The 16,211-nt window shown below is 35.6% G+C and overlaps 1 protein-coding gene across 4 annotated transcripts in view; it reads left to right on the top strand.

The window, feature by feature from the left end:
- The window catches only part of LOC106460069 (zinc finger homeobox protein 3-like), a 149,775-nt gene that overhangs the window by 43,062 nt on the left and 90,502 nt on the right, over positions 1-16,211 (top strand). For 3 of the 4 annotated variants that reach the window (XM_022386686.1, XM_022386687.1, XM_022386688.1), the window contains exon 3: positions 4,337-10,750. In XM_022386686.1, the coding sequence (XP_022242394.1) occupies positions 4,337-10,750 (6,414 nt within the window). Of the gene's footprint in view, positions 1-4,336; positions 13,412-16,211 lie in introns of those variants that run through there. The other variant, XM_022386689.1, reaches the window with a different exon arrangement.

Below are 16,211 nucleotides of genomic sequence, written 5' to 3'. Positions count from 1 at the left end.
TTTTAAACACACTCAGTGATTTCACTTAGAGTATATTTAACAATACCCATTATTTTATCCACTGTTTTTACAACTACCCATTATTTTGTCTTTTTAACACACTCAATGATTTCACTTAGAGTATATTTAACAATACCCATTATTTTATCCAGTGTTTTTACAACTACCCATTAGTTTTGACAAAATAATGGGTAGTTGTAAAAACACTGGATTATTGTTAAATATACTCTAAGTGAAATCACTGAGTGTGTTAAAAATGGTACAAACACTTGATGAAATAATGGGTAGTGGTAAAAACACTGGATGAAATAATTGGTAGTGGTAAAAACACTAGGTAAAATAATGGGTAGTGGTAAAAACACTCTTGATAAAATAATAAGTAGTGTTAAAACACTAGATGAAATCATTGAGAGTGTTAAAAACATTCTAAAAAATAATAGGAATCCAGTGTTTTTACCACTACCCATTATTTAATCTAATGTTTTTGCCACTACCCATTATTTAATCCAGTGTTTTTACCACTACCCATTATTTAATCCAGTGTTTTTACCACTACCCATTATTTCATCCAGTGTTTTTACCACTACCCATTATTTCATCTAATATTTTTACCACTACCTTTTATTTACTTCTGTGTTATAAACTTCATAATGGAAGAATATTTTACTTGTCACATTTTTTACTGTAAAAGTAGAGCTGTCAGTGTTGATGTAATGGATTTATCTTCACTGTAAAAGCTATTAGAGATTGTTTTTCCAGGCCTGTTGTTTTTTTTTCTTCACTCTAAAGTTAGTAAAAATAAGCTGTTATTGTACTTATGGTTTCATAATTTCTGAAAACATTGTGCTGGATGATTTATACTAATCCTATATTTTTATCTCTACTTTAAAAGTTATGCTGATATGTTGTAGTTAGCACTTCAATTCTTTTACTTTAACTGTTTATGGAGGGGGAGGGGTGATATTTCTACCAATCCTGTTGTTTTATTTGTACTGTAACAGATTTATTGCAATAGTGTTGCTATTACCAGCCCTGTTATTTACTATTTACAAAATATTTTCAAGGAAAATGATCTTTAATGTAAAAGTCAAGTAGAGTGTTTTTATTAGTCGGTCATCATTTTTTATTTGACTTGTTTTCTCTGATTTAATTCTTAGAAATTGTTATTTTTGGCTGTATGTGTGAATAGGATGTGTGTACTGAAGAGTTAATTCTGACAGGTAGTGATTAGTTGGCTAATTTTTCTATCTCTTGTAGATTAAGAGTTGGGAGATTGTGCCATTTTGACTTTTCCACTTTTATTTAGTTAAATGTCTAAAATATAGGTATTTTCTTTTCACTGTAGAGTCAATACTAGTAGATGTTTTGTTTTCACTGTAAACTCAATACTAGCAAATTCTTGTTGTTTTCTATTTTCACTATAGAGTCAATACAAGCAAATTGTTGTTGTTTTTCTTTTCACTGTAAAGTCAATACTAGCGGATTGTCCTGTTTTCTGAAAAACATATTTGGTATAAGCATATTTAATTTATTTTATGTTAGTTTTTTTTATTTTTAAAGCAGTAATGCTCATATGGTACATTATTCCTCATTAAAACGCTGAAGCCCAAAAAAATGTAATAAAAATATCACATGAGCCTTTGTAAAAATCATGACTCAAAGTCATATGGATATGTTAAGAGGATTTGTGTTCTCTCAGTCAGCTGTATTGTAATCTGTTTTCTCATTTCTTTGTAAAACCAGTTTTTGTCTTTAAAAAAAGATGGGGTGGTTGTTTGTTGATCATAATTCCATTGCTATCCTCTGAGGTAAGCTGGTTAAAATCATATATCTGTTTAATATCAACAAGGTTTTATCTACCTTGTAATTTTACTTTCTAAACAAATGCTAGTCGAAAGACTGTGTGTTTTAGGTTATCATTTGTACAGTGTTGTTTGTTGCCTTTGTATTTAACTAGGAAGGCAGAAAAAGTTTAATTTTGAAGTGGAAACTTTCAAACCATATATAGAATTGTTACCTTTGCAAAAGTGTATAACACAGACACCAGGAACTTTGTTAGCAGTGGTTAGTTTTTGAGTTGTTGATGTTCTAATGTTTCTCCCTTCTTATTGAGAGGGAGGTTTCTATAAAAAGAATGACAATTTTTATTTTTACATCCTGGAATGAGGAATTATAGTGTAAGTGTAATACAGCCTTCATATTGTGTATATAAACTTTCAATCATAAATATCATTAAAAATACACAAACTATAGGATCACTAGTAACTTATGATAAACATTTTGTACAATCTTTAATTAATTGGTATTACACAGCTGGTGTGAACGACCTTGAAATTAGTAATTTCAGATATCAAGCAACCTGATTAAGCACTTCGGTTTTGTTTACTTTTGGTAGTAATGTTTTAATGGTCTTATTAGATTGATCTGATATACGTAGACGACGGGCCCTTTTGGCTGTTGTGTATAGCACTCCTGCCAGAAGCATTTATCTTCCAAAGTGGCGCAAGGTATTACGTTCAATATACACTTATTGTGTGTTTCTTTGAAACGTTTGCCAGCGTCTGTTCCTAGAGTGTAATTTCGTGTGTAATTATATAGTGTCTTTCACTGTATTATTTCTTTACAAAGTTCATAATGACAACCAAGTATTACTTCAAAGTAACCAATATCATGAAGCTAACAATCCTATTGAAATTACAAAATCAAATATGCTCTATACATATGTATATGTCTGTGTAATATGCATGAATATTAGATCTTTCTTTTTTCTCTTACCGAAGTTACGCTATTCTTTCTATCCAGGCACATCTGTATTAATGTAATTACCAATAATTAAAAATGTAAATATAGCCTTTCTGAGAGTTATTAAGTCGTTGTAATTAGGACATTTTGTTAATATGTTTAGTAGATTAACTGTACCACCATTCTTAAACATGGTAAATAACTTGTTGGGTGGATTTTATGAAATTCTGTAGGAACAAAAGCATAATACGAGGAGAACAGAAGCTTTCAAATTTCCTCAATCTTCGCATAAAAATGAACAATAAATTCTAATTGATTTCCTTTATTTTGGTAGTTACTGCGGGGAAATATAATTAATTGTGCGGGTGCCCTCTCTCTTCTAATTGATTTCCTTTATTTTGGTAGTTACTGCGGGGAAATATAATTAATTGTGCGGGTGCCCTCTCTCTTCTAATTGATTTCCTTTATTTTGGTAGTTACTGCGGGGAAATATAATTAATTGTGCGGGTGCCCCTCTCTCTCTCTCTTTTACCTTTGAAGAGAGAGAGAATAAAGAAAACTTAGAATACCAACTCGATCTAAAATTAGATGCAAACTAGTTGTATGACAATTTTTTTTGTTTTATGCGCGCAATGTTGAGTACAGAATGTTACATTATCTACTATAAGAGTAAACGAGCTGTTAAGAGCTGATTCAACTCCAGAAGGCAGTCTTCGATGTAAGAGTTTTGTTGAATATTTGTAACAATATGTTATAAATATATATATATATATATAATACTTCAAATTATACGGGTTCAACTCTTCAACACCGTTTCTGTTTGAATAAGCATGAAAACAAGAAAAAGGAAAGCGGCACAATGGGCTGTTCTCACCACGGGTATCGAAATTCGGTTTTTAGCGTTGTAAACCTTTAGGTTTACCGCTGAGCCACTGGGGGGAGAGGGGGGCAAATAATGTAGTCGTCAATAAATAATAGTCAAGATAAAAAATGTTTACCATTAGCTGAAATAATTTATTTCAATATCGAAAAGAAACCTGTAGAATACTGCCGTGCTTAACTACAAAGAAACAAACAAACAATACTAAATTACCCATAAATATTTGACTCGTATTGACATTTAATATATTTTGCCACCTACTATAATACTAAAAGGAAAAAGTGAAAACACTTAGCTTCTTGTTTGAAAAAAGTGAAAACACTTCACATGAGTACATGTGGGTAGGCTTAGCTTCATGTTTGAAAAAAGTGAAAAGAACAGCTTTTATTGTCTCCGCAGACAACAAAAAACTTAATGACTGATTATTTATGTCTCTCACGAAAAATGATGCGTTTGGTTTGTTAAAAGAATGAATAGCTATTTATAAAAAAAGCGACAACTCACGACTTGGCACTTAATTTGCTCTAGGCGAAATACAGAACCAACTGCAGTCCTTCAGAAGTCTTTAAGAGTAATAATGGGTTAACAGGGAATTTTGTCATATGTATAGTGACTAATAGGTATTTTGTTTTGTAGCTAAGAACAAGTTTTCGTGGTATTCTTGATGCACTACCTCCTGAAAGTAGATTTATTATTTTAATATTTTCTTTTCAGCCCCGAAATTAAAGGAACACAAAGAGCCTGAAGCCCAGAAGAGCAGAGAACGATGGGAACAGTTTAGGAAAGATGAGCAAAACGACGAATCCGTACTTAAACAAGCTTTACTCGATCAAGCCAAGAGCTCTAGTGCACCAGGAACATCGGAAGACACCAACAACTCAAACCAGCAGGCTTATACATGTTCTTTCTGTGACTACACTAATTCTAATGAAGCCCGTGTCCAGATGCACATGTCAGCACAACATTCTCAGAAATTAACTCCCCTAGATTGTCCTCTTTGTCAAGACAGCTTTGTAGAGTGGACAGAATTGGAAAAGCATGTAATGGATACTCATAATGTTAACAAGGAAGGCGTGAAAAGAATTTTGGCCATCGTGGACCATTCAGCATTTGAAGATAAAACAGCAGCTCAGAATGAAGATTCCGTGGACTCGAAAGATGACAACAGTGAAGATGACAGCGATAGCCAGGAAAAACTTTGCACAGAAGAATCGGCAGCTGAAGAATTGGCCTGTCCTATATGTTATAAAATGTTTGGTAATGTTGATGACCTATTCCTGCATCAGAACGAGAAAGGGCACATTGAAATGAAACAAACACCTCGAGGATCTGGATATATGTGCTGGTGGAAAGGTTGTAAACAGTTCTTTCCTTCTTCTCAAACTTTACAGATTCATTTTAAAGAAGTTCATGCAAAAATTCCTCAACTTGCTGTGTCTGATCGTCACGTTTACAAGTATCGTTGTAGTCAGTGTAGTTTGGCTTTCAGAACTTTGGATAAATTACAACTTCATTCACAGTATCATGTCATCCGAGCAGCAACTAAGTGTGTCCTGTGTGACCGCAGTTTCCGATCTATTCAAGCCCTGCAGAAACACGTTGAGACATCCCACACTGATATGACTAACGAGGAGAAGGAGCAATATCAAGCCAGTCTGGCCAATAATCCTTTGTTAACAAACCAAGGAAGTGGACCAGGTGTGCTCGATCCACAAACAACAGAACTCATGAAGAAAGATAATAATAGAGACACGGTAGAATCCTCTGAGGAACCCATGGACACGTTGATCCCTCAAGATCCCCCCGATCAAATAAATAACCCTGAAATGAACACTGACGATGGAAACGAACAGGCCATCAACCTAATAGATGACAGTACAAAGGAACAGTGTTTTGAAGATTACATTAACAGCCAGGCAGTGGCAGAAGATAGTTACAATGATCCCTCTAGGAAATACAAATGTCATCGATGTAAAGTTGCTTTCACCCGCCAGAGTTATCTCACAAGTCATAACAAGACCCTGCTCCATCGCAAGGGAGAGAAGATGAGCTACCCCATGGAGAAATATCTTGATCCCAACCGGCCTTATAAGTGTGATGTTTGTAAAGAATCCTTTACCCAGAAAAACATTTTGCTTGTGCATTATAATTCTGTTTCTCACTTGCACAAGTTGAAACAAAGTATGAAAGAGAACAGCACTGGTGCAAATACAACAGTTTCAACGGCATCCATGACAAGCACTACGATCTCTACCAGTAATTGCCCAAGTCCAAGCAATATATTAAGTAATGGCGAATCAGATAAAAAACCATACAAGTGTAACATTTGTAAGGTTGCTTATAGTCAAGGATCTACTTTAGATATACACGTAAGGTCTGTTTTACATCAGACTAGAGCTTCAAAACTACACGAACTGGCAGTGGCTGGACAGATAGACTTGAGCATTCCACTTATTGAAAAACCCGAATCCACACAGGCCCAAGATACGCAGCCAAAGTGTGTTAGGGACGTTTCAAGCAAGCTAAAGCCTGGAACAGAAACAATTACAACATCTACTGCATATTCAGTTTCTGCATCTCAGCCTTCTACACTGAATGAATTATTACAAGTTCCTCACTGCATTGTACCAATCTCTGGTACAGTCACTAAATCTAGTGCCTCTTCACAACTACCATTTCAAGTTCCTCCAGACCCTTCATCAGTACAACAAGCTTTAAGCCTTGCATCCCACCTAGCTCAAACACCTATTCTTGCAACCTCTGATATTTCATCACCGAGCACTTATACTTGTCAGCGTTGTCACCAACCGTGCATCTCTCAGGAAGCTTTACTTCAACATCAGCAATTTTGTTGCTTTTTCGGTCAGCCTCCCGCATCATTGTTTGGAGCAGGACCACCAGGCTTATCTCCTTCTGCCCTAGCTGGCTTGTCTCAATGCCAGCTACCAATCCAGATAGTTCACTCAGATTTAGCTGGTAGCCAACAACATCCAGAGATGGGATATTCGAAATCAGAACATGCTTCGTCATCGCCATGTGAACCTAATCCAGAAAGACATTCTTTTTCATCTCATGTTAATGAACAGACGACATCTATCCAGATGAATTCTCAGATATTGAAATCAAAGTTTCCCTATCCAAGAAGCAAGCCTTTTATGTATAAACACCTGTTGGAAAGCTACGGATTCGACATTGTTATGCAGTTTAATGAGTTTAACAAAAAGAAAGTCAAGAAAGATTCAGAGAATAAAGATTCTGAAGGTGACAAAGAAACCAATACTCATAGAAAAATTAACAACAATGAAGCAGGAGAAGGGGAAGAAAAATTAAAAGCAGTCACCAGTTTTTTACCAGAGATAAACAAATCTGTTTGTGATTTATGTCAGAGAGAGTTTTCGAGTATTTGGGTTTTGAAATCTCATAAAGAGGAATACCACAAACAAGTTGTACCTTTCAATTTACTGGAGACTTTTGTAGATGAATATAAAAAACATTATGAAAAAAAACAGTCACAGACAGAAGATGGGGGTAGCACTTCAGATGCTACACCAACTCCCACATCAACACCAGAAAGCAATGGCCAGGTCCAAAAAGATCCTTGTTCATCCATGGGTCTTTATGCCTTAGGAGCACCAACTTTACCGTCGCCTGTAACATCCATGGCTGGTCAACAAAATGATTCTTTTAGTGCTAATCATATGGCAGCACAATTCCAGTTTAATCAGTTACTGATGAGCATGGGACTAGGAATGGGATTACCCGTAGGGATGGGTATGTCTCTTGCCACTATGAACATGCACCCTCCAATGATTCCAATGATGATGCCACCTCCTGTTGATCCCTTCATGGCTTCTGCCTTTAAGCATCCAATGTTGGCAGGGTCCCTTGAACCAAATTACTTTGCTTCTCAACAGAAGTTGCTTCAACAGCAACCACAACAACTGTCGCAGTCACAGCAACAGAAGCGAGCAAGAACGCGTATTAGTGATGACCAACTGAAAATCTTGCGTACATACTTTAACATTAATAATTCTCCCACAGAAGAACAGCTCGTAGAAATGTCAGATAAGTCAGGATTAACAGTAAAAGTGATTAAACATTGGTTTAGAAATACTTTGTTCAAAGAAAGGCAACGCAATAAAGACTCTCCTTACAACTTCAGCAATCCCCCTTCTACATATTTAAACTTGGAAGAATATGAAAAAACGGGGGAAGCAAGAGTACTCTCTGTAAATGAACCTAGCCACCATACTGAAGTAAACAATAAAAACTTTAAAGAAATACCTCAAGAAAATGAGCTGATAATACCACAGAATAATACTGCTGTTTTTGATAAAGAAATCATAAATTCTAATGAACGACGAACACCAGAGATGTCTGTGAAAGATAAAAGTGCATCAAGCCAGTGTGTGGGGAAGAGTATGACAACAATAGATACATATCCTGCATTATCTTCAAGAGATTCAGAATTAAGTAGAGAACCAACGTTGTACAGCGATGCATGTAACTCTCAGAGTGAAATGTTAAAACAAAAAGATTCGAGTGATGATTCAGTAGATTATTCTTCGGGTTCCATAAACTTTTCAGTCGCCACGACTAGTACTTCGTTTGGACATGCAGGAGTTCCTAAAAGTGACACAACAAAACCTTCTCTATCTCCTAATTCCATATCATCTCGAAGTTCTGGCTCAGGAAAACGTGCTAATAGAACACGTTTTACTGATTATCAGGTTAAAATTTTGCAAGAGTTTTTCGAAACAAACGCTTATCCAAAGGATGATAATTTGGAATATTTGTCAAAACTTTTACATCTGAGTCCTCGTATTATTGTGGTATGGTTCCAAAATGCTAGACAGAAAGCTAGAAAAATGTATGAAAATCAACCTCCAGTTACTACTGAAGAAGAAAACTCTGGACGTTTCCAGAGAACTTCAGGATTAAATTATCAGTGTAAAAAGTGCTTGCAAGTATTTCAGCGCTATTATGAACTAATCAAGCATCAGAAAAGTCTGTGCTTCAAGGATGAAAATCCAGTTGCAACACAGGTTAAAGCTTCTTCAGATGGGACAGAGGCAAGATCACGCCCAGTTCTGCCTGCAGTTAATCAAGGAGTCAACCGTCCAACAGATCATAGTAAAACTGCCTGTCAAAATGGAACATACCAATGTGATAAGTGCAGTTTAGCGTTTCCACGTTTTGAATTATGGCGAGAACATCAGATTGTTCATATAATGAACCCGAATTTGTATTCTAGTTATTCACCCAACTCATCCTTTGGAATGCTTCAATACGAAGCACAAGGAACAATGAAACGTAAACTTTCTGAAGATGAAGAATCGAAGGAGTCAACTGACCAGCCAAGAGACAAAAGGTTAAGGACAACAATTCTCCCGGAACAACTTGATTTTTTATACCAAAAGTATCAGATAGAAAGTAATCCAAGTCGGAAAATGCTTGAATCAATTTCCCGAGAAGTGGGGCTAAAGAAAAGAGTTGTTCAGGTTTGGTTTCAAAACACGCGAGCCCGAGAGAGAAAGGGGCAGTTTCGTGCTCATCAGCAAGTCATACATAAACGGTGCCCATTTTGTCGAGCTCTGTTCAAAGCTAGGTCTGCACTCGAATCTCATCTAGCTACTAGACACGCTGATCAGTATACTAAAGGAGAGATAAACGTTGATGCTTTTCCTGATGGAGATACCGATTCAGAGGCTGGGAACAGCGCCGAAGATGAAGCTAAAGGAAGTATTTCAGGTTTTCCTAGCTTGCTCACATCTTCTTCTCCAGTACCGGGATATTCTCCTTCATCTGTGAATTCAATGAACAAATGCACCGATGAAGAACCATCAAAGAAGCATGATAGCGACTTGACATTCCCCGATATTAATACAAAAGAATCTTCTGGGCCTGCAGATCTTAGTGTGAAGTTCCAGCAGTCTGGAACATCAAAACTGAAGGATGGGCCCCTTGATCTGAGTAAACCAATGAAAGTAAATGTTCAAGCAGATAAGTCAATAGACCCGATACCCACTAATTTAAGTGACAAAAGTTTGGAAGACTCATCTTTCCGATTATCTATTATTGACGACACACGTTCAGAGACTTATTCAGAATCTACCGACAGAGAGGGTGAAGACGTATCGCACGAAAGCAGTCCAACGTCTCCAGCTACCCAGTCTCAATCGCAAAATACGCGTAACATGACCAATTCTGCAAAGAGATTTAGAACCCAGATGACTACATTGCAGATAAAAATCATGAAATCTATTTTTGTAGATTATAAGACACCATCTATGGCAGAATGTGAACAATTGGGTCGTGAAATTGGTCTTGCCAAGAGAGTAGTCCAAGTTTGGTTCCAGAATGCTCGAGCAAAAGAGAAAAAATCTAAAATAGCTTTTGCGAAAACTTTTGGTCAGGAAATGGAGACGAAAACAACTGCAGAAGAATGCAAAATCTGTAAGTTCAAGTATGATCCAAAATTTTCTACATGTATACAGGACCACTTGTTTTCCAAAAGACATATAGAAAACCTGAAGATCCAAATTGAGAGCCTCAAGAATTTGACAGATAGCCAAGAAACATCTTCTCATTCCGCTGATTTCCCCACTGCTGGTGGAGGAAATGCTTTATCTCAGCTTATGCAGCAAGAACGAATGGAAAATAATGCGTCCATAGTAGGATCATCTTCATCTGCTATTGCGGTATCAGGCCAACAGAACCTAATGCAACAACTACAGATGTTGGAACTTCAGCAGATGACTAGTCTTGGTATTTCTGGGCTTGGTTTGCCTAATAATCATGAGACAAATTCATCAAACACCAAGGATAAGGTTAATTCTTCGCTTAGCGAAAGAAGTTCTTGTAGAAAGGAAAATTCAACAGGGTCTTCGACTCCAATGGGACTTGCCAACACCTCTGTCAAACTAACAGGAGATGCCACCAAAGACACCGTGGTGCCAGTGCCTTCTGCAATTTCCACTCATAGTAATACATCAGTGAATCAAAATATGGATTTTTCTGTTCCTCCCAATGATGGATCTGGCTTATTTCCTTATATGTACACCGGAGTACCAGGATACTACCCAGGAATGCACAGCAACATCATTCCTCCTAGCATATACAACACAGGTAGGAACAAGCTCTGAAACTGATTAGATTTAGGACATGTAAATTCTTCGCCGTTCTTCAGCCGGTAACAGACTCGTTTCTTGCTGGTAAGAGGGGAAAAAAAATTATGTCTTGTGTTAAACTGTAAGTCACAGCCCATCATATTTATTTACACTTTGTTGATAATTGAAAAGAATCAAGTGAAGTAAAGAATTTGATTTCCAAAAACTATGGAATTGTTTGCGAGAAGAATTAAGTACCAATTAGACAAGTTATTTGGAGTACAGTCCAAGTTTGTAGTTCCTAAAATTTAAATTTTTGACTATGCCATGTAAACAATATAAAGAAATAAGCTAAGTTATCAGTTGTGTACATTTTGTCTTATGTGCTTTGGGAATGGGCTGAGAGCGATATTTGTACAGACATACTAGTGATTTACGTGCATCCTAAATTTGACGGAACAAGCATTTCGTTCAGTACGTCCGTGTTCATCTGTCACGGTTTCCTAGCTCAGGAATATACAAAGATATTTACATGTAGTGATACAAGCTTTTGTTGTAAAATGATCTTCTTAATTCATCCTCGAGTTTCAAAATTGCTTGGTTATTGAGTTGAACTAGCAACCATCTAGTAATTAAAAAAAAAAAAAACAACTCATTATATTATCTGAATTTTTGTATATAAGACATTTTGCTTGTGACATTCTTATAATTCCAGCCGTAACATTGGAAACGTTCAATTTTCATACCTTAAAAACTCCAAAAGCTTTTTTTTACCACCAGTAGTACTTAAGTAAAAATCCAAAGTATTAGTCACAAGGTTTTGGATCGTTTTATCATAATTGAAAGGGAAATGTATTTTATTTAATTATGAAACAGGTTACGGCGAGATAACTAATAATTACCTCTCGATAATCGTGTTTTTTCGTCTCGTTTAACTCGTTCGAAAAGTAAAATTTGTGTGTAACTGTACGTACTCTTACCTTATGCTACACCATACATGAATTTCAGGCCTTTGTTTACGTCCAAACAAACTTATGTTTGCTACAAAGGTGCATGACTTCGTCCCCTCTTCCCTTCCCCCCCCCCCTCACTTCCCGGTGTAATTAGGCACACTTGATTAAATGAGCACCTGTGTGTGCATTGTTCGTATATTTGTAGCAGGTTGGGTAAATTAGCACATGGCGAGGTCTCTTCTAACGAGGTAGCGTGGCACACGGTGTCGTTCTTTGTTTTTTGAAATACAGTACCACATATATCATCAGGCGTATTTTCCATTTCTTGATATTTCCATGGATACGAAACACGATTTAGTTGTTTTTTTTCTCATGTTCTTATATAAAATTATTCACGTGGAAACATCGCCAGTGTTTTAAGTTTGTTATAGTTAAACGTAACTTGCGAAAAAAAAATATACTACAGATTAAATCTTGTGATGTACAAAAGTGGCAGAGGGAATTGACATATGTGGTTATTTTCTCCAATAATCTTTACTAACTTTGTTTCCAAATTACAGAACATTGAGGTTTGGAGATCATGATATAACACGGTCAACATTCAATTTGAAGCTCTCAATTCAACACATTAACACTTTGAGCGCCTTTAATTTGTAAACGTAATAGACGATGCCTGTAATAAGTCCCCCCCCCCCGTAGGACAGCCGTAAGTCTTCGGATTTACAATGCTAAAATCAAGAGTTCGATTCCCCCTCGGTGAACACAGCAGATAGCCCGATGTGGCTTTTGCTGTGATAAAACACACACACACTCCTATAACGAAGCACGGTCTCTAGATATTATATGGAACAGGAATAAAATAATGTTTTTGGCATGTACCATATTTTGCCGTCAGAAGTGTGCAAGATAAAGATGAATTTTAAAGAAATTCGGTGTATGTGTCTATGTGTATGACAGACAAACAGACACACACTATATAGATGTGTGTAATATCTTACTCCCTGCGTGTCTGGAGCTTTACTCTGTTCTATTTGCACAGCTGTTTCCGTTTGAGACGTCACGCGAAGTCCTCTCCAGCACTCGTGCCATGTGGCCTCGTGCTCCGCGTAAAAGTTAAGTTACATATAGAGGTGTGGACTGTCAATCCCCATATTTCCCCCCCCCCCTTCCCACACAAACACAAACGTTTTTTTTAAATAGTTAGTGTTTTTGAAAATTGTTCGGTAACAATGTTGTGGCTGGATTGTTTTTCTTTGTATAATGCACATGATTATGTGAATGCACCATATTTGCTTTTTGTTTGTTCATTTTTCTTGTTCTTTTGACCCTTGTTTCTCTTCGATATTTATATAAATAATTTTGTACGTAAGTATAAACAATTGTATTGGTTTCTATTTTTAAGAAGTTTATTAGACGTACGTGTAACGCTGGCATTAATGTGAATTTAAATAATTTCCCGCATGCTTTGGTCAGAGTGTTAGTTCCAAGAAACCTGGTTTTAATGTTTGACTGGCATGCTGAGGATATCTTGTAGATTGTGTCTGCAATGTTTAATTATGTAGAGCTTCTTAGTTTGGTGAGACCGTTATGTTTAAAGCTGTTAGCTGAGCTGTATGGAAACTGTCCTATTTTTATTTGTACATATGATGGACTATTGATTTTATTTCCCCCTTGTAATAACAGCTTGAACATGAAAGATAGAATAAACTGTTTTTTTGTTCTCCTGATTGGTTTTGTTTGGTTTATTTTTTGTACAGTTTCATTAAGTTTTTCCCCTTTTCAGATTGTTAGGAAGAATATAAAATACGAAGTTTTATACAACCTCAAATTGATCACTTTGTGCACACGAAGAAACTGTAATCATATATATATTTTTTTACTGCTTGTTAACTTTCCAATGCGTATTGTAGATTACAATACATTACGAATATCTCAATTCTTCACGTGACGGTGTTCGTAAAAGAAAGATCAAACCTATTAATCATTCAAAATTTTGTTTAAAGAAAAGCCCAAACTACTTAAAACTGCGTTGTGTATTCTATAGACCAGGACAGCCGAGTTTCGTAACAAGTTTAGAAATTAAGTGTGTCTAAACTTTTAGTATCTGTATTGTTTCTCCGTTTGTATAAGTTCGCATCGTGTGATGGATGATACTTTTTGAACGCCATACTAAAATTTTTAGTACTTTTGATACGTTGGCACAGCTTAGATTTACTATATGGATTCTTGTATGTAAATTGAAAAAGTATTTTCCCGACATCTAAAAAAATAAAGCGACATTAATTTCTTGACGACCTAATATTTTGCTTAAAAGGTAGTTTCGTTTGTAGTATTAACTGAAATGTTCAAAAGTCTTAACTGTTGTTTTTATTAATTTTTAACATTTATGAAAATCATTTTGCATTATTAGCTTAGCATAACGACTTTGATCTAACCTACATCTTCTACATTGGCCAAACATCTTGAGTTATTATTGGGTTTAAGGCCGAAAATCTTTAGTTCTGAACTATATTTATTTTACGTGTGATAGAAATTATTAATTACTCTTACTAATTATATGCAAATTTGAAATGTTAGAACTTGTTGATATTAAACGCTGTAGATTTTCCATTTTGTACTTATTCATAATATCGACTTCATTAGTATATAATTTAAGAAAGCTTATTATTTTTGTATTTTCTTTGTGTTCTTGAATACCTTACGTAAAGCTAGTAACGAACCATCAGCTAATTTGTCACTTATAAATTAATCTATTTTATCGATTTTTAATTCAGCCAGTAACATTAATTAACAGTGTTGTAGCGATATGAATTCAGCCAGTAACATTAATTAACAGTGTTGTAGCGATATGAATTCAGCCAGTAACATTAATTAACGTGGTGTTGCAGCGAAATGAATTCAGCCAGTAACATTAATTAACGCAGTGCTATAGCGATATGAATTCAGCCAGTAACATTAATTAACAGTGTTGTAGCGATATGAATTCAGCCAGTAACAATAATTAACAGTGTTGTAGCGATATGAATTCAGCCAGTAACATTAATTAACGCAGTGCTATAGCGATATGAATTCAGCCAGTAACATTAATTAACAGTGTTATAGCGATATGAATTCAGCCCGTAACATTAATTAACGCAGTGCTATAGCGATATGAATTCAGCCAGTAACATTAATTAACGCAGTGCTATAGCGATATGAATTCAGCCAGTAACATTAATTAACAGAGTGTTGTAGCGATATGAATTCAGCCAGTAACATTAATTAACAGTGTTGTAGCGATATGAATTCAGCCAGTAACATTAATTAATAGTGTTGTAGCGATATGAATTCAACCGGTAACATTAATTAACAGTGTTGTAGCGATATGAATTCAGCCAGTAACATTAATTAACAGTGTTGTAGCGATATGAATTCAACCAGTAACATTAATTAACAGTGTTATAGCGATATGAATTCAGCCAGTAACATTACTTAACGTGGTGTTGTAGCGATATGAATTCAACCAGTAACATTAATTAACAGTGTTGTAGCGATATGAATTCAGCCAGTAACATTAATTAACAGAGTGTTGTAGCGATATGAATTCAGCCACTAACATTAATTAACAGTGTGTTGTAGCGATATGAATTCAGCCAGTAACATTAATTAACATAGTGTTATAGCGATGTAAATTCAACCAGTAAGACGATGTAGTTAAGTTTTGCAGCAATTTGAATTTATTGAGTAAAATTATGTAATCAAGTTTTGTAGTAATTTGAATTCAGCCAGTAACATTACTTACCCCGCCTTTGTAGTCATAAGATTAACAGAGATTTGGTTTTTAAACTGTTAAAACTTGCGCAGTGTCTTTTGATTTTCGGTATGCCAGTCCTCGAGAGAGGCATGACTTTTATAGAATTTCAAGATGTGGTTTGTTTCCTGCACAGAGAATATAAAAAATACAAAAATCTATCAAAGAGGGAACAGTTTTGCAGAGCGACGAACTCTTGTACAGACTGCAGGTGAAGAATGACGAATTATCAGGCAGCAAGCACCTGTTAAATATTAGTGTACGCGTATATTTGCTTGTGAGCTTCTATGTGATGAAGTACTTTTTATACAAATGTATGATTTTATTAAAGATAGCTGTATATTTATGGTTATTTTCGTTAGAATATGCTATGAGATAGCCATTTCTCGTTCAAATAAGTGGCATTGTGATGTAAAAATATTTATCGTTATTTTTTTAACTATATAAAACAAAGAATGAAGTGTAACCTAGTCGTTTCGGACAGAAATTTCAACCGAGAGTCACCACTCTATCGTTTTATATCACTGATCACAAACACTGGAAGCAGCTGGTACAATTATGAAAACAATCGGTTCGATTGGATGTGTTTCTCTGACATTCTTCTGAGCAGGTGTGTCATTGAAAATGTAACGTAATTGTTCATGTAATGGTGGTGCACGTGAGCTCTGCATACTTTCAGATTAAACGCAATTAAGCGATTAGATTACAGTCAGTTCAATCGTTATATAGACATTGAG

The sequence above is a fragment of the Limulus polyphemus genome, unplaced genomic scaffold (assembly GCF_000517525.1).
Source record: "Limulus polyphemus unplaced genomic scaffold, Limulus_polyphemus-2.1.2 Scaffold701, whole genome shotgun sequence".
NCBI lineage: Eukaryota > Metazoa > Arthropoda > Merostomata > Xiphosura > Limulidae > Limulus > Limulus polyphemus.
The sequence above is the reverse complement of the archived record's forward strand: the minus strand, read 5'-3'. Positions and strand labels throughout refer to the sequence as shown.